General features: G+C 51.5%; 2 protein-coding genes across 3 annotated transcripts in view; one reads left to right on the top strand and one right to left on the bottom strand.

The window, feature by feature from the left end:
* Positions 1-15,708, top strand: part of Snx8 (sorting nexin 8) — a 51,816-nt gene extending 36,108 nt beyond the window's left edge. For both annotated transcript variants that reach the window (XM_042687054.1, XM_042687053.1), the window contains exons 4-11: positions 3,056-3,177; positions 5,109-5,189; positions 5,436-5,596; positions 6,002-6,134; positions 10,584-10,652; positions 12,341-12,487; positions 12,738-12,887; positions 13,876-15,708. In XM_042687054.1, coding sequence (XP_042542988.1) covers positions 3,056-3,177; positions 5,109-5,189; positions 5,436-5,596; positions 6,002-6,134; positions 10,584-10,652; positions 12,341-12,487; positions 12,738-12,887; positions 13,876-13,989 — 977 coding nt within the window. In that variant the 3' untranslated portion in view covers positions 13,990-15,708. The remainder of the gene's footprint in view (positions 1-3,055; positions 3,178-5,108; positions 5,190-5,435; positions 5,597-6,001; positions 6,135-10,583; positions 10,653-12,340; positions 12,488-12,737; positions 12,888-13,875) is intronic.
* An 88-nt stretch (positions 15,709-15,796) lies between these two features.
* On the bottom strand, positions 15,797-20,845 carry LOC122113897 (7,8-dihydro-8-oxoguanine triphosphatase-like). Its single transcript, XM_042687057.1, has 4 exons — positions 20,759-20,845; positions 19,684-19,934; positions 16,631-16,776; positions 15,797-16,350 (listed from the first exon to the last, which is right to left on the bottom strand). Exons 2-4 carry the CDS (start codon positions 19,833-19,835, stop codon positions 16,178-16,180), a joined length of 471 nt encoding a protein of 156 aa, XP_042542991.1. The 5' UTR covers positions 19,836-19,934; positions 20,759-20,845; the 3' UTR covers positions 15,797-16,177.
* Positions 20,846-21,159: the final 314 nt, after the last annotated feature.

The raw sequence follows: 21,159 nt of genomic DNA on the forward strand, positions 1-21,159 counted from the left end.
CTGTACTAAACTTGCATGCTTTGGCTCTCTAACTATGTTTAGGTCAATAATTCAGTTAAGAACACTTAAAGCAGTTTGTTTTTCCACAGTTGTAAATTACTCACTTACAAGACTTCCAGCTGGGGGCTGGGAAGGTTGCTCAGTGGTAGAACGCTTGCCTTGCATGCATGAGGCCCTGGGTTTGATTCCTGAGCACCACATAAACAAAAAGAAAAAAGCCGGAAGTGGCGCTGTGGCTCAAATGGTAGAGCGCCAGCCTTGAGCTGAAGAGCTAAGGGACAGCACCCAGGCCCAGAGTTCAGGCCCCATGACCGGACCCAAAAAAAAAAAAACAAAACAAAAAAACAAGACTTCCAGCTGGGCACTGTGGCTCATGCCTGTAATCCTAGCTACTCAGGAAGCTGAGATCTGAGGATCATGGTTCAAAGCCAGTCCAGGCAAGGAAAATCCATGAGACTCATCTCCAATTAACCACCAGAAAACTGGAAGTGGAGCTGTGGCTCAATTGGTAGAGCTCTTGATTTGAGCTGAAGAGCTCAGGGACTGAGCCCAGGCCCAGAGTTCAAGCCCCACAACCAACCAAAAACAACAACAACAAAAGACTTCTAGCTGGGTACTAGTGGCTAAAACCTGTGATCCTAGCAACTCGGGAGGCTAAGATCTAAGGATCATAGTTTGAAGCCAGCCCAGGTAGGAAAGTCTGTGAGACTCTTACCTCTAGTTAACTGCCAGAAAGCAGCAAGTGGAGCTGTGGCTCAAAGTAGTAGAGCACTAGCTTTGAGCAGAAGAGCTCAGGTGTCCAGCACTCAGGCCCTGAGTTTTAATTTTAAGCCCTACAACTGACCAAAAAACCTTAAAAACTTACATGTAGACAAGTAGTTAAATGAACTCTGATTTAGTTATGATTCAGTTTTCTAGGTAGTTAAAAGCCTGACAAAGAAATATATTGATCAAGTATAAAAAATTTTACACTAATTTTTGCAAGTATTACTAAGGGCAGAGCCAGAATGGTATTTGAAGACAATCTTCAAGGTTTTAGTTTTGTATCTGTACATTAAATTTTGACCTTATGAATTCTGTGGCTTGTAGATTACAGCCAATTTCATCACATATCTAGAAAAAGTTATTTTATTTTTGGTGCTGGTACTGGGACTTGAACTCAGGGCATTGTGTATTTGCTTAGCTTTTTCACTCCACGCTGACACTTTACCATGTAAGCTACACCTCACTTCCAGTATTTTGCTGGTTAATTGCAGATAAGAGTCTCTTGGATTTGTCTGGATTTGTTCAACTTACATCCTTAGATTTCAGCTTCCTGAATAGCTTGAATTATAGGTGTGAGCCACTGGCATTTGGCTTCTATATCTTTTTTTTTTTTTTTTTTGGTTGGTCCTGGAGCTTGAACTCTGGGCCTGGGTGCTGTCCCTCAGCTCTTCAATTCAAGGCGAGTGCTCTACCACTTGAGCTACAGCACCACTTCTGGTTTTCTGGTGGTTTATTGGAGATAGGAGTCTCACAGTCTTTCGTGCCCGGGCTGGCTTTGAACCGCGATCCTCAGATCTCAGCCTCCTGAGTAGCTAGGATTACAGGCGTGAGCCACCAGCGCCCAGCTTCTGGCTTCTATATCTTTTTATTTGCCAATTCTTTTTCTTTTTTCCCCCTTTTTGCTGATAATGGGGCTTGAGCTCCAGGACTTGTGCTCTTAGCCTTCTTGCTCATAGCTGGCACTCTACCACTTGGCCATGCATTTACTTCTAGCTTATTTGGGGGTTAATTGGAGATGAGTCTTGCATATTTGTTTGCCTGGGCTGGCTTCAAACTGCGATCCTCAGATGTCAGCCTCCTGTGTGTCTAGGATTATAGGTAAGAGGCACTTGTGCCTGATTCCAGCTCTGCTTTTTGCTCTTTAATTGGAAATGGAGTCTCTCAGACTTTTCTGCCTGGGCTGTCCTCAGATCTCAGCCTCCTAAGTAGCTAGGATTATAGGCCTTAGCTACCATCTTACATTTTTCCCTTGAAATGAAAACATCCCAAATGAATGAAGTTAATTAGATTCAGGGGTAGAGATGTAGCTCAGTGGTAGAGTGCTTGGCTAACATGTGTAAGGCTCATTATGTGGGTTGTAAGTGATGACAGTTGGAAAACACAGTTTCATTTATTTGTATCAGCATAAGAGTGTGTTGATAGAGGAAATGCAAGGAAGGGTTTAGAGAAGATGCTGGGGTCAGTGAGAGTTCACACCTCGTTTACAGTAGTCTTTTTTTTTGGGGGGGGGGGCGGTTCCGGTCGTGGGGCCTGAACTCTGGGCCTGGGTGCTGTCCCTCAGCTCTTCAGCTCAAGGCTAGCGCTCTACCACTTGAGCCACAGCGCCACTTCCGGCTTTTTTCTTTTTGCTTATGTGGTGCTGAGGAATTGAACCCAGGGCCTCATGCATGCAAGGCAAGCACTCTACCACTGAGCCACCTTCCCAGCCCCGATAGTAGTCTTTTTTTTGAGACAAGGTCTTGCTATATAGGTCAGGCTGGCCTGGAACTCTCCATGCTCCTGCCTTCTGTTTTTTTTTTTTGTTTTGTTTTTTTTTTTTGGTCCGGTCATGGGGCCTGAACTCTGGGCCTGGGCGCTGTCCCTCAGCTCTTCAGCTCAAGGCTAGTGCTCTACCACTTGAGCCACAGCGCCACTTCCGGCTTTTTTTCTTATGTGGTGCTGAGGAATCGAACCCAGGGCCTCAGGCATGCAAGGCAAGTGCTCTACCACTGAGCCACCTTCCCAGCCCTATGCTCCTGCCTTCTGAGTGCTAGGATTACAGGTGTGTGCCACTTTACTCAGCTCTCAGTAGTTTTGATTGAAATGGATCTTGGCTTTGCCTGGTAGTTCCTGAATCAAGTGTTTATATGTGGGGTCATGCAAATGTGGCTCTGCCACTGCTCTATGCTCTCAGGGCCCTTGTCCTGACAGGCCTGCTCTGTTAGCTATGTAACCTCCCTGACCTTTTGTAATTGGGAGGCTGTTCAGAGCTGGGCCCCACTCTGTGTGGTGACCCCATACTCTTCCTTAGCGGACAGGGAGTTCATCGAGGGCCGGAGGAGGGCCCTGAAGCGCTTCATTAACCTGGTGGCCCGGCACCCTCCGTTCTCCGACGATGTCATCCTCAAGCTCTTCCTCTCCTTTAGTGGCTCGGTAAGTGTCCTGAGGGGGGCGTTGCTTGGGGGCTGGATTCTATGTCCCCCCAAAGCTGTCATCTTCATTGTTAAATCTGCTCGTTTCCTGTCTCCTCCTACTTTGTGTCTCTGGCTTGGATTCCAGGAAGGAATTCATTTCATTGTGATTGACAGTATATGAGTCCTTTTCTTTCCACATGACAGGTCAAGGGGGATTTTGAGAGCATCCGTGGTGTTGACTTTGCAGGACTTGGGTGGCACCAGGGATTGACCTCAGGGACTTGACTTTTCTAGGCAGGTGCTCTGCCCCGTGAACCACACCTCTAGCCTTGACTTTGCAGGACTTTGTACACCTGGAGGAAATCTTGGACTATCTATGTGTTGACTTTGGGGATTTAAAGCTAATCTCCAGAAAGCACCAGGTGCTCCTCAGTTGTAGGGAAAGGGCTGCTTGAGTGGACATTCGGGACCTTTGCTTCTTTCCCTGGCTGAAAGGCAGGGAACCCAGGACACAGGTCAGTCAGCCTAGGTCTGGCATCCTCTTGCTTTGGTCCCTGGCCTCTTTCAGAAGGTTCCAGGCTTTTGCTGGGTGGCATTCCTGGGTATCTAGAACAGCCTGCACTACTCATGAGCAGTGTTCTGCTCATGAGCAGGAGTATGGCTTGTTTGTTCTTGTCCATGCTGGGAACAGAACTCAAGACATGATACATGCTAGACGGGTACTTTCTCCCTGAGCTACACCCTTCACTCTAGTGGGGCCTTCTTCAAGATTCATTTTTTTCTTTGGTGGTGGGGATGGAACCCAGAGCCTCAAGTATGCTGGGCAGACAGGGCCACTGAGCCCACTCCTGGTTGAAGTATGGCCCCTGTTTTGGAGGGGAGCTGCCATGGGAACTGAATTGAGGGCCTCACACTTGCTATGGCAGCACTCTACCACTTTGAGTCTCACACTTGTCCTTTTGCCTCCAGTTTGTTCTTCAGATTGGGTCTCTCACTTTTGTCTGGGTTGTCCTTGGACTGTGATCCTTCTTCCTCTGCCTCCTGAGTAGCTGGAATTACAGGCCTGCACCACCATGCTGAGCCTTAGTGTGGTCCTTTGAGTCCTAGGATGGAGCAGTGCTTTTGATTAGCAAAGGAGGAATGAGATAGGGCCTGGGAGCTGTCTGCACTCCTGGCAGAGGCCTGGAAGATGGGGTGCACAGTAGGATATTCTTATAAATTCCCTCAATTTCTTTTTTTGGCAAAATGCAGAAGTAGACAGGTGACCATCAGGACTTCTGAAACTTTCTGGACACAAAGGTACATGCCTATCAGGCTTTCTCTCTGTATTCCTCTTGTATTCTCCAGTAAAGGTCTGTTCAGAGGGCTGCACTGTAGCCTGGGGCTAGAACAGAGCTCTTCTTTCCTCTGCCTACCAGCCCTCCTGGACCCCTGGGGCTCCCTCAACCTGTGAAACTGTCCACAGGAGAAGCAGCCCCAGCTTTCCTCCTGCTGCTCCAGGTAGAATGCAAAGGGTCTGGATGAGTCTGATGTTGGTCTCTATCCATGCTGTCTGTCCCTACTTTGTAGCTGGAGTTCTTTGGTTATGGAACGAGATTTGGCTCTGCAGCTGTCACTGCAGGCTTTCCTGCAGTTTTGGCTCAAGGAAAGAACCTGATGGACAGCAAAGTGATTCTGAATGCTGACGGAGGAGTGGTCACATGGATGGTGGCTCTTTGGGCAGGACTGAGTCGTCCTTCTCACACTTGCCTGCTCTCAGTTCAGGGTTTGTGCCAATGGAAGATGGTGAAGCTGGCTCTTTTCACTCTTTTATTATTTTTTCTTTTGAGACAGGGTTTCAATATGTAGCCCAGGCTGGCCTCCAACTCAAGATCTTCCTGACTCAGATTCCCAAGTACTGGGATTACAGGCTTGTGCTACCACACCTGGCTTGTCTCTTTCCTCTTGCAGGATGTGCAGAACAAGTTGAAAGAAGCAGCCCAGTGCGTTGGAGATGAATTCATGAACTGTAAGCTGGCTGCTAGGGCCAAGGTAGTTTTCTAATTTTGCCTATTTCTTCTTCTTAACTAGAGAAACAGTCACGCTAACACTTGGTGATGCTCGTTTCTCTCTGCTGTGGGCAGGATCATGCTGTGCCCACTGCATGTCTACTCCCTTGACCCCTTCGGCTGCTCTGCATTGGAGTCTGCCTGTCTTACCAATGAGCGGACTAGTTCAGGGCTGTCCATGCCCTGAGCCTCTAAGCAGCAGGGTCACCACCTCCCTGTTGCCCTCCAGGACTTCCTCCCAGCTGACATCCAGACTCAGTTTGCCATGAGCCGGGAGCTGATTCGAAACATCTACAACAGTTTCTACAAGCTGCGCGACAGGGCGGAGCGGATGGCATCCCGGGCCATTGACAATGCCTCTGATCTTCTCATATTCGGGAAGGAGCTCAGGCAGGTGGCCCTGCAGGGACTGGGGTGTGGTGGGGTGGGGTGGGGGGAGGTTGCCTGTGTTTCCTGCAAGGAGCAAAGTAGGCTGGGCAGGGGGGATTGGAATGCAGAGGAAGAGGCTGAGGGCTGGGTTGAGTGCAGTGGTTTCTCCTGTGGTCTTTGGTCTTTCCTTGTCCCTCTAGAGAGGGTGGCCTGGGGCTGGCTGTTCCTCCTTTTGTCCCCTGCACACAGGCCATGCAGGGCCTGTGTGGGAAGAGAAGGGATTCACAGGGTCTGGGGTAGCATCTAACACTGTGCCCTCTCTTGGGCATTGGGCATGTGCACAACCCCCTCCCATGAGCACGGCTCTGGGGTTGGGCCAGCAGGCGAGTACTGTGCCTCCCATCATGTGTGTTTCGCTTCCCACAGTGCTTTAGGGTCTGACACTACCCCGCTGCCCTCGTGGGCCGCCCTGCACCTCAGCACATGGGGCTCCCTGAAGCAGGCGCTCAAGGGCCTGTCTGTGGAGTTTGCACTGCTGGCTGACAAGGCCGCACAGCAGGTGAGTACAGGATTTTCTGGGGGCTGTGCTGCCCTCACATCCCCGCTCTGTCCCCTGTGCTAAGAGACTGAGGATACCCCGTTCCCATGTGTTCCCAGTGTCTCCCCTCGGGCCATTTACACTTAAGCTTCCAGGACAGAGACAAAGTAGGTTCTGGTGTTTGAGAGGGTTCTGCTCTTAGGCTTTGCTGAAGTTGGAACAAATCTGGGAGTCGAATATGGTATTATACACTTGTAATCCCAGCAATCGGGAGTCTGAGGCAGGAGGATTTCAAGTTTAAAGTTAGCCTGAGCCAGGCACCGATAGCGCAAGCCTGTAATCCTAGCTACTCAGGAGGCTCAGACCTGAGGATCACAATTCAAAGCCATCCTGGGCAGGAAAGTCCGTGAGACTCTTATCTCCAATTAACCACCAGAAAACTAGAAGTGGCACTGTGGCTCAAGTGGTAGAGCACAAGCCTTGAGCTGAAGAGCTGAGGGACAGCGCCCAGGCCCAGAGTTCAAGCCCCACAACCACGACCGACAACAAAAAGCTAGCCTGCACTTTGTAGTGACATCCCTGTGGTTTTTTTGTTTTTGTTTTTTTTAAGTGTCAAAAAACAAAAGGAAACACAAGAAGGAATCTGTCTTTAGAGCTGTAATCTTGAGCGCTGAGGCTTCTGCAAGCTGGAGCAAATGTTTCCCATTGTGCTAAGTGAGCCAACTAGTACTCAGCATCTTTCTCTAAGATAACTTAGCTGCCAGCCCCCCAGACAGATTCTGTCCGCCTTTCCTGTCTCCTCAAGACCAAGGAGCCTCAGCAAGTGCTGCTGCTGCACAGGCAGGGGCTAATCTTGGAGTCTGGTATAAACAGAGCTGTGGGCTGAAGGCAGAGTTCAGTCATGTATAAGGGCTCATCTGGCCTTCCGTATTCTCAAACTGTAAGGTGATTTGGAGGGTGGAGACCCTGCTGCCTGTTTCTTGGGAACATGCTATTTAAGCTGCTAGCAGACAGTAGTTCTTTTTACTTTGCTTTTCTTCTTTCATTTTTCCATCCTTCCTTCCCTTCCCTCCTTCAATCCCCGCCTCCTTCCCTCTGTCTCTCTCTTCCTCTTTCTCTTTCTTTTCCTCTCTCCCTCTCTCCCTCCCTTCCTTCCTTCCCTTCCCTTTCTTATTTTCTTCCTTTCTTCTTTGAGTTTGAACTCAAGGCCTTGAACTTGCTTTTGTGTGGTGTGTGTGTGCGCGCGCGTGCGTGCATACGTGCGTGCACACATGCAGACACACATGTCCATGTGTGCTCATAGCTGGTACACTACCACTTGAGCCATGCTCTAGCTCAGCTTTTTCCTCTCTTTTTTCCGGTTTGAGATCTGAACTTGAACTTGGTCCCTGTGGCCGCTTTTGTGCATTGACTTGTGCTCTTCCAACTGAGACATGCCTCAACCCTTAAAAGGTTGTTTATTTGTTTTCTTCTTTTTCTTCAGCCAAGCTTTTTGCTAGGTAATTGGAGCTGGAGTCACACATACTTTTCTGCTTGGGCTGTCCTTGAACCCTGATCATCAGGTCTCAGCCTCCTGAGTAGCTAGGATTACAGATGGGAGCCACCAGTTCCTGTTTAGCAGGCTGTTTTAAATGAGTGAGTGTCCTTGTGAACTTACTTGTTCCCATAGACCTAAAGCTGGTTAGGTGTCTCCATGTAGGGTCCACACTGCTGGGGATTGGTGCTCAAGAAGGAATTTGATTTCTGTTGGAGTGGAAAGTGCTGGGCTTTCAGTTCTGCTCCTGATGTCCACGAGCTCCCAGTTGAAAGTGTCTTCAGGGCCTTGCCACTATTTCCTAATTGGTGCTGGGTCTGTCCTTCCCCAGGCTGATGCATGCCATTCTTCCAAGGTAAGAAGGACAGAGAAGCAGGTGTTTGGCAGGATAGAGAGTCAGGGGCTCAGAGTATGGCCTGCACTTAGCATTGTGTTGCCCTGACATTGTTCCAGTTCTTTTTGTTTGTTCATTTGTTTTGTTTTTGCCTCTCAGTCCTCTGGCCTCTCAAGTCCCAGGAAAGTATGTTTTTTTTTTTTGTTTTTTGTTTTGGCCAGTCCTGGGGCTTGAACTCAGGGCCTGGGCACTATCCCTAGGCTTCTTTTGCTCAAGGCTAACAATTTACCACTCGAGAGTCACAACACCACTTCCGGCTCTTTCTCTTTATATGGTAATGAGGAATCGAATCAGGGCTTCCTGCAAGCTGGGCAAGCACCCTACCACTAAGCCACATTCCCAGCCCATGACTCCAGTTCTTTGGATCTCCTTGCCTTGGTTTCACCACTGATTATACCCTGGATTGTTAAACAGCCATCTTCTAATAACCTGATGCACCCTCCTTCTCAGCTGTCCATCAGACCAGACAGCACAGAAGGGGCCCACCCTGGCCACACTCAGTAGGTGGTGTCTGCAGAGCCTGGGATGAAAGGCCAGGAGCAGAAGGTCATGAGGCCCTTTCCCAGCTGAGTGGATGCTGTGCTCCCACCCAGAACCAAGTACCAGGAAAGAAAGGCCCAGGCCTCTGGCCCAGGCCCCCAGCAGTAGAAGATGTAGTTCCAGGCTCTTCTCAATCTGATGCTTCTGTGCTATTTCATGAGTTGTATTTTGAAAGATACTGTCTAGGGAAATACTGCTTCCCTGATCTTGGTTGTAGGGAAACTCAGAATTTTTGTTTGTTACTATTGAGATAGAGCCTCCCTGTGTAGCCAGCTGGCCTGGAACTTGTGATGTTCCTGCCTCAGCCTCAGCTGGTATTACAGGTATGCTCGAGCCCTCTGGCTCCTTTTGTATTGATAGTCTCACATGCTAAACCACAAGCTTTGGTGGCAAATAGTTGGAGCAATGGGGATCCTGAGTCCCCTCTGTAGGGAACCAGGGAAGAGGCCCCCAGGGTGGTCCACTGGGAGCAAGGCACTCATGGCCAGCTGTTGTTTCCTTCCCATGTTTTAAGAACCCTCAGCACACTCACAACTGGTCTGGAGCTTCTTGGCTAGAATCGAGGCAGGCTTCAGGTGTGGGATTCAGTGGGCAGGTGCTTCTGGGAGTGGAGAGGTGTCCTACAATCTATCGAGAAAGTGGCAGCCCTTCTCTCAGGCCACGGCTCTTTTGTCCACAAACTTACTGTGTTCACTTACTGTCTGTTTCTACCTCCTCCTGCCACAGTGCTCCACACGCACATGGCTTCTGGGCTGAGCTGCTCTCTCTTCTCTCCTCTCTCCTCTTGGCCATGACTGGAGTTGCTGGTGTCTAGAGAAGTGTGTTGGTCAGCCTGTTTGTGTCCCCAGAGTGCCTGTGCCACATGTACGCTGGAGGCCCAGGATCGTGGGTGGAGATAGGCCCACTGGTGCTCTCTCATGTGTGAGCCTTGAATGCTGGGGAGATCCTGGGAGCTGGGCTTCCTCCAGTCCTAAGGCTGTACCTACCCTTGTCTCCCTCTCCCCGCTGGCATCTGTGCACAAAGCTCTTGTCGCTGCCTCTCCTCTTGGTGTGTCCTTTCTCGCCCCGTGTCAGTCAAAGCAGCAGCATCCCTGTGTACTTGTCTTGCTCAGTTCTGTCCTCCCTTTGCTTCCTTCCCAGACCCGCACTTCTTTCCTGTTTGTGAAGTCGGGATGATACCCACTTCCTCTATGTCTCCCCCATGCATTCCCCTCTGGACACACTTCCAGCTTCAAGTAGAAATGTTTTCCTCATCCTGGGCACAGACAGATGTGAGGTTTGAGCATAGAAGTGAAAGCCACAAGGAAGTGAGTGTGGTGGCCCATGTCTGTAATCCCAGGTACTTGGGAGGTGGAGATCATCAGCATGATTGTGATTTGAAGCCAGTCTGGACAAGTTTTTTTTTTTTGGGTCCGGTCGTGGGGCCTGAACTCTGGGCCTGGGCGCTGTCCCTCAGCTCTTCAGCTCAAGGCTAGCGCTCTACCACTTGAGCCACAGCGCCACTTCCGGCTTTTTATTTTTGCTTATGTGGTGCTGAGGAATCAAACCCAGAGCCTCATGCATGCAAGGCAAGTGCTCTACCACTGAGCCACCTTCCCAGCCCTGGACAAGTTTTTGAGGACCCATCTCAACAAAAAAAGCTGGGCACGGTAGTTAGTGTCTGTGTGTCATCCCAGCTATGTGGGAAGTGTAAATAGTTGATTTGTGATCTAGGCTGACTTGGGTAAAAACAAGAACTCTTATTTCAAAAATAACCCAAGCATAAAAGCCTGGGGGTATTATAGAACACCCAGCAAAGACTCAGGTAAGAGTGGAATAACTGGGGCAGAGGCTCCCCTGTGCCCTCCTAACTGCTTGGTGTGAAGGTGTTCCTGGCCTTGGGTGGCTGCTGTATGGAGAGAAGGGCTGGCGGCCATGGTTGGGGGTGTCTTCCAGAAATATCAAGGGTCTTGTGTGGGCTCCACTGTCCATTCCTCACTGGTTAACTCACCCTTGTTTTCAGGGCAAACAGGAAGAGAATGATGTGGTGGAGAAGCTGAACCTTTTCCTGGACCTACTTCAGTCCTACAAAGTGAGTGTCTGCTCCTGTTAGGGGCAGAGCTTTGGGGGACGAGCCTGTGATCCCTCAAGGGTGTGACTCCAAGGGCACTGTGGCCCTGGCAGGATGCAAGGAAAGGGGTTCCTGGGTGTTGCTGACATTTTCTCTGGGCTGCCTCTTCCCTCAGGCCTTCACTGAGCTGAGAGCAGGGAGGATTGCCCTAGCAGAGAGACAGACACAAAGAGAGCATGTTGCAGCTATCTTTAAGGATCTGGAAACATGGCTCAGGAAAGGGGCTTCACCTTTTGTAGCTCATGGAATTTCTGGGAAATTGGCTGCAGCTAGAGCCAGGGAGAAGCTCTGTAAATCCTTCCTACCATGCAGCCCAGGTAACCCAGGCCAGAGCTTGTGGGGAAAGGACTAGAGGGAAAGGACTTGAGTAGGGTGGCAGCAGGTGGCCTCTAGAATCTCCATGCTGAGCCTGTGGCTTGTGTGTCCTACCAGGTCTTTTTTTTTTTTTTTTTTTTCTTTTTGGCCAGGCCTGGAGCTTGAACTCAGGGCTAAACTTCTTTTGCTCAAGGCTAGCACTTTACCACTTGAGCCACAGTGCCACTTCTGGCTTTTTCTGTGTATATGGTAGTGAGGAATTGAACCCAGGGCTTCATGTATTCTAGGCAAGCACTCTACCACTAAGGCACATTTCCAGCCCCATGTCTTTTCTTTTTCAAACATTATTAACTTTTTATCTTAAATTAGTTGTACAAGGCGGGGGGGGGGGGGGTGTCATTGTGACTTTTCCAGACGTGTATAATGTATCCTGATTAGCCTCTTGCCCTCCATCTCCCTTTCTTAAAACATTTCCATCAGGTTTCAATGTTCTTGTGTTTTTTGTCTGCTGTGGGGCTTGAACTCAGGGCCTGGGTGCTGTCCCTGAGCTCCTTTGCTCAAGCTAGCACTCTACCACTTTGAGCCACAGTGTCACTTCTGGGTTTTCCGAAAGTTAATTGGACATATGAGTCTCACTGACTTTTCTGCCCAGACTGGCTGAACTGTGACCCTTAGATCTCAGCCCCTGAGTAGCCAGGATTAAAGGGTGAGCCAGTGGTGCCTGGCTTCTCCTCACCACTTCTTAAAACAACTCCAACAGGTTTCATTGCTCTATTTTATCCATGTGAATAAACTACTTCAACTATATTTATCCTCATTCACCTTCCTTAACCCTCCTGCTCCTGTGTGTGGTATGGGGGAGGGGAGCTTGCTTTGGTTTTCTGTCATTTTCTTTTTGTTAGTATGTGTTAGTTACACTGATGGTTTGCATGCAGGGTCTGCTCTTGCTTAATGGGCACTCTTCTACTTGAGTCATACTTCTAGCCCCAGCCCAGCCCACAGCATGTCTTCAAGGTTGCGTCTTCCTTTTGGGCCACCTGTTCCCTGCATGTGTGGAAGTAGGTGGCATTAGCAGGCTAAGGTGCCCTGGGCTCTGGACTCTACATCCCCTCTGCTAATCTGAGTGACAGCATGTAGGGTTTGGGTCTAGTGGGTGTCCCTGCAGGACGGAGAGGGCCTGGCTTTGACTTCCTCAGCTACGTGAACTTTTCCTCAGTGAGGACAAGAGGGTGTGGAAGAAAAGCCCGCTTCCCTGGAAAGGCTGTCAGCTGGGGGGGGGGGGGGTGTGAGAGGTCCACAGTATACCCCGAGGCTGAGGGCCTGCCTGCCTGTAGGACCTGTGCGAGCGTCACGAGAAGGGCGTACTGCACAAACATCAGCGTGCCCTGCACAAGTATGGCCTGATGAAGAGGCAGATGATGAGTGCAGCACATGGCCGTGAGCCTGAGACCGTGGAGCAGCTGGAGTCCCGCATTGTGGAGGTAGGTGGGCATGGCAGTGGCTTGTGGGGGAGGAGTGACAAGCATTAGAGCCCTCTAGTGCCCCCTCCACATTGGTGAACTAGGTGGGCTGAAGCTCTGGCATTTCCATATAATCCTTTCTACAATGGGCCCACGCTAGACAGTGCTTGGCTTCTGTGCTCCCCCCTGCCCCTCTTCTACCTTGCCCTACCTTTCCATCCCCATCTGGTATGGGTGGGCTGTACCTGCTCACCAAGCCCTGACCTTGTAGCAAGAGAACGTGATCCAGACCATGGAGCTGCGGAACTACTTCTCCCTGTACTGCCTGCACCAGGAGACGCAGCTGGTCCACGTCTACCTGCCCCTCACCTCCCACATCCTTGGGGCCTTCGTGAACTCACAGATCCAGGGCCATAAGGAGGTGGGTACTGTTAGTCCCCGCCAGGAGTTACTAGGACAATTGGTTAAGTTGGGGTTAATATGGATCCTAAAGCACAGTTTGTGCCAGGTGCTTGTGGCTCATTCCTATAATCCTAACTAGGATCATGGTTGGAAGCCAACCTAGGCAGAAAGTCCATGAGAGTTGTATCTCCAACCTACAAGCAAAAATAACCAGAAGTGAAGCTGTGGCTCAAGTGGTAGAGTACCAGTACCGGGCAGTAAAACTAAGGGATAGTGCCCAGCTTTAAGTGACCATAGTAGTAACTCTGAAGTTGTACAGGCCAGACCAAACAGGAACAGTCTACCTTCCAGAAGAATCCAGACAAGTCCAAAGGAAAAATATGGAATCTCTGAACCCTGTGCTTGAGATGAGGGGTGGAGTGTCAGGTTTGAGTGGCTGTGAAGTCCATCAAGTTGACAAGACTGCCTGATAGGCAGCTTTGTGGTCGTGTGGCATTCCTGTCCCTGGCTTCTCCACTTAGTGGAGGTTGCAGGCTGTTGGCTTGCTGGACCACATTGGCCAGTGCTGGCACAGCTGTGACAGGGTATTGGGAGGGAATTGAAAGTAACTGTTTTCTTTCAATATGGGGGTTTGAACCTAGGTTTTTGTAGCCTGAGCCACACCCCTGTCACTTTTCACTTCAGTTACTTTTCAGATAGGATTTCTTTTTTGGCCTGCCATTCTCCCACCTCTATCTCCCACAAAGCTGAGATTGTAGGCACGAGCCACCACACTCAGCCTCTTAACAGTAATGTGAAAGTACCAGGTCAGGCAGACTTGTGGCTCCGCTCCTGCATGCAGGGGACAGAGGAAGAACCGAGGTGGCCTCTGGAGGTTGTCCACTCTAAGGGAGTAGAACCGGCAGCTCGGTCCTCACTTCAAGAAATTCTGTTGTGGAGGTGGGATGGGATGGGTCTGAGTACCTTCCAGAGAGTGAGGATGCCTGCTCACCTTCTTCCCTCTGCAGATGAGCAAAGTGTGGAACGACCTGAAGCCCAAGCTCAGCTGCCTCTTTGCTGGACCTCATGGCACCCTGACACCGCCAGGCTCCCCACAGGAGGATGGAGTGTGTCCCCACTAGTGCCTGAGGCCTCAGAGCTCCCTGTGGCCTCACTAAACCCTCTTTGCCAATGCTGTGGGATGGCTGAGTCACTTCCGATAGCAGCTGGGCCTCTGATGGGACCAAAGCAGAGGCTCTCCTTTTCCACCCTCCCACTGTGTTCCCTGGGCCTCTTGGTGGTCTTTATTCCTTCTACCTGGCAGGAGGCCTGCTGGCCCCGTTGTGAGAAGTAGGACACTCTGGGATGCACTTGGGTCATTGCCATACAGCCTAGGGCAGCATAGAAGGGTCCCTGGGTCCCGGACTAGTACAGAGGGCTGGACTGGAGGGTCAGTCAGCAGTGGGAGAGAGAGGGGACAGTGCCATCTGGTGGGGAGATGGCAGTCTCAGGGTGAGAGGTCTGGCTGTGGGTCGGGACCTGCAGACACTCTGGGTGTAGCGTTGCTACTATAGGGCTGAAGGCCACGGTCACAGTGGTGAATGGGTTACACTGCCGTGAGCACCACTGTGCTCAACTGATCTTTAGACCATTTCTTCCTTTTGGGCAGCTGCACTCCTCCTGGGCTCCCTCCCACCTGCCCTCAGCCCTAGGGGCCAGGGGAGGGAGGGCTGCAGGCATTGCCACCAGGGTCTCTTTGTGGGTACCACGCAGCTTCCTTGGCCCAGGAGAGTGCTGGAGGCCCTGCTGGGCAGGGACAGCAGAAAGCTCTCTGAGGACATGGGTCTCCATCTTCTCCCTGAATGGCAGAGGGCCTCCTTGGCTCTCTGAAGACAACCTTCCCTCATGGAAGACAGTTCCTGATCACTATGTGGAACTGTACCATTCCCAGGGCTGTCCTTCTACATGGTGACAGTAGAGCTGCAGGGCCTGAGCCTACCTGTGCCAAAGGTTGCAGCAGTGTTGAGGCCTCTGAGGGCCTGGGGCCCAGTCAAGGCCACTTGTCTGCCAGCCTGTCCCTGGGACCAGAGGTAGGGGAACTGTGGGCAGGACCCAGGGTGAGTAGCTAGGTCACACTCCTAATGTCCTCCAGGTTCTGTGATCTAGAGGCTGAGGGTGGGGGAAGAGGAGGCAGGAAGGCTGCCTCAGGCCACCCTGCCATCCCCAGGCACTCTAGAGGAAGGCCTAAGGAATTTAGGGCAGCAGAGCCCAGTCACTCCTGGCCCAGGCTTGCTCCAGGTGGAGTGACTGAAGTCCCTTCACCCTTCTTGGCTCTCCTGCTGCCATGCTCTGGCCGGACACTACAGTGGGAACTTCATAAGAATCCTGTCCAGGGCAAGGTGTCTGAGTGAGTGAGGGTTCAGCTGAAGCCCTGGCTGGTCCTGAGAGCCGGGGGAGTGCCGGGCTGGCTGGCTCCCTCCAGCCCTGGGGAGAAGGCAGCCCCAGGAAACCGCTGTGGGAAAAACAGGGACCCTGTGCTGTTGGAGGCCTTTCCCAGGCCTTTGTGGAAGCCAGCTCTATGTATGAAGCACTTTATGGGCTGCAGAAATCAGTTACTACTATACCCAATAAACTGGAAGTGTTTACAAACCGTTTTTACTCTGCTGTTTACCCAAAAATCCTTGGTGAAGTTAATAGTGGACACAGCTCTCAGTTCTTTCTCTGCTTCTTGGTGGTTCCCAATTGGAAGAGAATGGCCCTTGTATTCTGAGGAGAAGCCTGCTACATGCCAGGATTGGCCTTTGACTGGTTTTTGTTTGTTTGTTTGTTTTTGGTCCATCATGGGACTGAACTCTGGGCCTGGGCACTGTCCCTCAGCTCTTCTGCTCAAGGCTAGTGCTCTACCACTGGAGCCACAGCACCACTTCTGGCTTTTTCTTCTTATGTGGTGCTGAGGAATCGAACCCAGGGTCTCATGCAAGCTAGACAAGCGCTCTACCACTGAGCCACCTTCCCAGCCCCATGGCTTTTGACTCTTGTTTGTCTCTGTTTCCCCACTGGGAAAGGGTAGGAATCACAAAGTGTGGGGTGGCAATAAAAGGACACTAGATCATATGGCAGGCCCTCCTTTACCCAGTCCCTCCCACCTCTGTCCAGTGTCTGTGTGACAGCGGCACGACAGGCAGCTCCCTGGGGACAGGACAAGCCACACTGCTGAAGGCCCTCCCTTGCATCCATCACCTCTGACACCTCATGAGGCTGGCCTTGTGAGCATGTGGACAGGAGAGCTGCTGCCAAGGCGCCCTCTCCTGGCCACCAGTAGGCTCAGCGCTAAACGTGGTCCACCTCACGTAGCGAATAGTCCAGGATAGTGTCCTGGTCCTGGAACTTGAAGTAGCCGCAGAACTTCTTCCTCTGGAACAGGAGCGGGAACCAGTAGCTGTCATCGGGCCACATGTCACGGAAGGGGATTTGGTCCTGGGCGAACCACTGAGGTCGCATTTCTGAACCAAAGGGTGACAGGGAAGAGCTGTGGTGGTCACCCCCCGACCCAGGCTGACAGGAATTACAGGGAGTTCTGTGGTAGGGGCTCCATCTAACCATGTTAGTGACCCTCACTCTGTAGAGCAGGAAATGCGCTGGGGCTGTGGGCTATGCTGCTGCGCCTGCTGTAGATGGCCCACAGAGCCTCTGAGCTCACTGGAGGAGGAAGAGGGCCCAAGGCCTACACCTGTGTCCTCCCCAGGGAAGCAAGAATGGGTGGTAGGGACCCTGAAGACTCACCATCACTCTCCACAGGTGTCCCCTGTACGCTGTCTGTATAGAAGATATGCACTTCCATTTGCCCGGGGGCCCCCACGAACTCAAACACAATTTTCCCCACTTTGTGCAGAATCTCTGCTGTCAGACCACTCTCTTCCTGCAGCCCCCTGTGGGGAGATAGATATTGGAAGCGGCACGGGATGCATGTACCCACCCATGGGAACCTGGTGGCAGGACATGGCTGTTCACCCCAGGAGGGCATCGTGTAAGGTTTTGGTAGGTCCTGACCAGGCTCATCTTGGGAATGAGGTTGAACTTTAAAGAATTCAGAAGCTGGTGACCCACACTCCTAGCTACTCAGCGGGGAGAAGCTGGAGGATCATAGTTTGAGGTTAGCCTGGACAAAAACTATACCTTAACTATGTAGAAAATGAACTGTACAACTTGTGAGTGGGGATGGGAGGGAAAACCTGGGAGAGAACAAAAGGGGTGAAACTGTCTAAAAAGAAATGTACTTGATATATGACTTACATAAATGGAACCCCTCTGTACATCACTTTTATAATAATAAAACAAAAACACTACACCCTATATCACCCTAAAGGGGCACACCCTACACTTTAAAGGGCTGGGAATAGAAAGTTCCAAGTTCCCAACTGTTAGTAACACACACTCACACACACACACATATACACACACACACATATACACACACACACATATACACACACACACATATACACACACACACATATACACACACATATACACACACACACATATACACACACACACATATACACACACACTCATCCTTTGCTATGTACATTAGGCTCATACTCCAAATCCTAGCTACTGAGGGGGCTGAGATCTGAGGACAGATGTTGGAAGCCAGCCTTGGAGAAAATCAATGAGACTCTTACGTCCACTGAAAAGCAGGAAGTGGAGTTGTGGCTTAAGTGGTAGAGCATCAGACTTGACTAAAAAACTCATGGACAGTGGCCTGAGTTCAAAACCCAATAATGGCACGCCCCCACCCCCTCCCCCCCCCTGCAACCCAGCCAGTATCCAAGTGCCCACAATCAGAGAGAAGACACTCAACTTGGCCCTCCCTTAGGGCAGTGCTAAACCCAGAGACATGGGATAGCCACTCCTACCTGGGAAAAGGATGTGTTGCTCAGCTCCCCCTTGTGGGACTTTGGTATAGTGACTTAGAAACCTGTTCAGCTTGCATGCTGGGATCCCAGGCCTAGGAATGGCTCCTACATATAATCCTAGGTACTTGGGAGGTAGAAATGCGGCAATTGTGGTTCAAGGAGCCCAGCCAGCAAGGACAAATAGGTACTGAGACCTCTGTGTTGGTTCATGCCTGTGATCACAGCAACATGGGAGGCATAGAAGCAGGATCCCAGTCTAATGCCAGCCTGAGGCACCCCATCAGAAAAATAAAGCAAAAAAGGGCTGGAGATGTGGATCAGGTACTATAGTGCTTGCCTAGTTGTGCTGAACCTTGAATTCAAACCTCCACAAGTAAGGGTATCAGGATTTTAGCTGGGTGTTTATGCTCTATTGCACAATAGTTTTTTTTTTTTTTCTTTTTTTTGTCGGTTGTGGGGCTTGAACTCTGGGCCTGGGCACTGTCCCTGAGCACTTCAGCTCAAGGCTAGCACTCTATCACTTGAGCCACAGCACCACTTGCAGCTTTTTCTGCTTACGTGGTGCTGAGGAATTGAACCCAGGGCCTCATACATGCAAGGCAAGCACTAACACTGAGCCACCTTCCCAGCCCAAAATAAGTAAATTTTTTTTAAATTGAGGGCTAAAATATTGAAGTGGGGATGTGGCTCTGCTGATGCAGTATCTGCTGTGATGTCAAAACCCAAGAACACCACCAAAAAAGAGCCACTGGGCTACAGCATCGCAGCTTCTCTCCCGGTCAGTCTCTCTCAACCATGGACGAGTTTTCATTCTCTCCAGGGAAGAAGGCAACCTATGGGTGCCACCAGCTTTCATCAGAATCAGAACCGGCATGCATGTTAGTGCATGCCAGTGGAAAAGCTGAGGTAAGGGGATTGTGAATTTGAGATCCTGTCTCAAAACAACTACCACAACTACTACCACCACAACTCCCTGGTTGTCTGTGCAGGGTTGAGCACCACTTGCATTAATGACCTCATTTATTCTCAGAGGACTGTGTGAAGTGAGGGCAGAGGCCACCTGGAGGACTGTGTGAGGTGGAAAATCAACTCAACCTCTCTGGGCCTTCATTCCTTCCCAAGAGAAGCTGTAGTTGGACCAAGTAGAGCTGTGTGGCCAAAAGGTTTAAGATAAAGGGGTATGTATGTGTGGAGCCATCAGCTACCCTGAAAATTAAAAAGACTAGTGACTGGTAAGCCCTGTAGTTAGACATGAAGATGCCACGATGACTCCAATGGTGTCCCAAAGGTTTCCCACCGACAGAGTCAGGCAGAACACAGTCCTTGGCCAGCACTTTCTCATTTAGTCTTTGCCACACTAAGACCTGTAGTCTCATTACCACTGTCCTGTTGGGAGCCGACAGTAAAGTTTAAAGGTCATCTTGACCCTGCTACTCACTTGAAGGCATGTACAAGGAACTGGCTTTCTTGAAAAACACCAGGTGCCCGGGATTGCTTTGCTATGTCTGCAGAGTTTGTTGTACTTTCTACCAGTTGACCTTGTCCTGTTTTACTGCACTGTTTTTACTGAAATTTTCCTTGTTTTTCTGGACTATTGTTACCTTATGTTACCTCTTGACTTCTAATAGTATATATTAGGAAAAGTTAAAAATAACGGGCTGCAGTCTTGAGCTGCAGACCTCCCAACCCCATCCTTTGTCTTATGTCTTTATTTTTCCGTCCTCGCCCCCTAATTCAGGATTCCCTTTCGTTGCCGGCAGGTTCCGGCACTGTCCCACTCAGGTGAAAACGCAGAGCTCAAGGGATAGATCCCTGCTCTGGGCCACACAGTTCCCAGGGCGTATGGCTCTGAATCTAGATGGAACCCTCATCCCCTCACCCCCGGCAGGCTGTGTGTGCAGAGCCCCCTTTCCTCACCTTCTGGCCCCATCCTCGATGGTCTCTCCTTCTTTCACTTCCCCCCCAAAGCCATTCCAGCGGCCCATGCCGAAGCCCCGCTTCTTCATGCCCAGGAGGACCCGCTGGGGCTGCAGCACCAGCACTAAGGTATAGAGCTTGGAAGTGCTCATGCCTCCTGGGCAGCTCAGTCGTAGGCTGGCAGGTGTAAGGTGAGTGAAACACGACTGCCCTGGTGAGCAGGGGTCAGGTGGAGGGGAAACACGCTGGCTCTGGAAGGCAGAGAGGGGAAGTGGGTGGTGAGTCCCGGGGGGTCACCTGAGATTCTGCTGCTCTAGGCAGGTACAAACTTCACCCCGAGTAAATGAATCTTTATATTTAGAGCCTTGCCATGTAGTCCAACCTGATTCAAATTTGTAATCCTGCTTGAGACTCATGACTGCCGGGGTTACAGGCATGCACAGTATGTCTGGATGAGTGCTGCGGACTGAACCTGGGGCCTTGCATATGCTAGGCAAGCAATCAGCTACATCCACACGGAGCTGAGTAAATGATGTGAGGGGAGAACAGGCCGCGCCCTCCGCGGCCAGTCTCCCTGCTGTCTACAGCCTTGCCACGGAGGGGCTGTTCTTGCTCCTGCGTGGGTCCCGGGCCTGTGCGTCAAGGGCAGGCGGGCTCCTCCGCTCTCAGCTCCCTGGACGACCGTGTGGCCTGAGCAATGGTCCCGGTTCAGGCTTTGGCCTTGACCTGTCTGTCTTTAGCAGGGTTTTCCTGGCCTCCACCTGTGCGGTGGCCGACCTGCGTGCCAGGAGGTGCGGGGCTCTGGGCGGGGCTCGCCCGGCGAGAGGCGTTCGTACCGCACCGACTCCGCCCTTACCGCGGCCGTGGGCGCGGGGCTTGGGGCGCGGGCAGCGGGCGCGCAGACGCTGGTGCCGGCTCCCGCCGGGGCCCGGCCTGGGTCGGCGTCCGCGCACGCGGAGGCCAGCGCCTGCCGCCCGCGTGCCCGCCTCCCTGGCTCTGCCTCACCGCAGCACTCCCCGGTGTCTCCCCGCGTCCCGGGCGCTCGGCCTCTTCCCGCCTCTTCCCGTCCCGGTACCTGCGCGCGGCTTCCGGGACGCGGCCGGAAGTGAGTCTTGGGCTCCCGGCAGCGCGGGCGGGCTCCCGGACAAGGCAATGGCCAGGTAAGCGGGGTTCCCCGGCTTTTATAGAGGTTCTGCTGGCGTAGGAAGAGGCGGGAGTGTGGGACCGCCAATGAGTTCATCGTGAACGGAGGCGTTCCCGACAGGAAACCCAGGGATGGGTTCCGGGTCTTCGTCCTGCGGGTCACCTGGGCGTGGTGGCTGAAAGCAACCCCTGAGGAGCAGGCCGCAGGGAGAGAGGCCGGCGGGAGGACATTGCAAGTCGAGTACGATTGTCCTAAAGGTTGCATCGTGGAATTTTCCAAGGACTAACAGGACCGTGTGGCTAAACCTCAGGGCATTGAAAGATGGCAGTGAT

This window comes from Dipodomys spectabilis, unplaced genomic scaffold, assembly GCF_019054845.1.
Source record: "Dipodomys spectabilis isolate Male_0828 unplaced genomic scaffold, ASM1905484v1 ptg000098l, whole genome shotgun sequence".
Classification (NCBI taxonomy): domain Eukaryota; kingdom Metazoa; phylum Chordata; class Mammalia; order Rodentia; family Heteromyidae; genus Dipodomys; species Dipodomys spectabilis.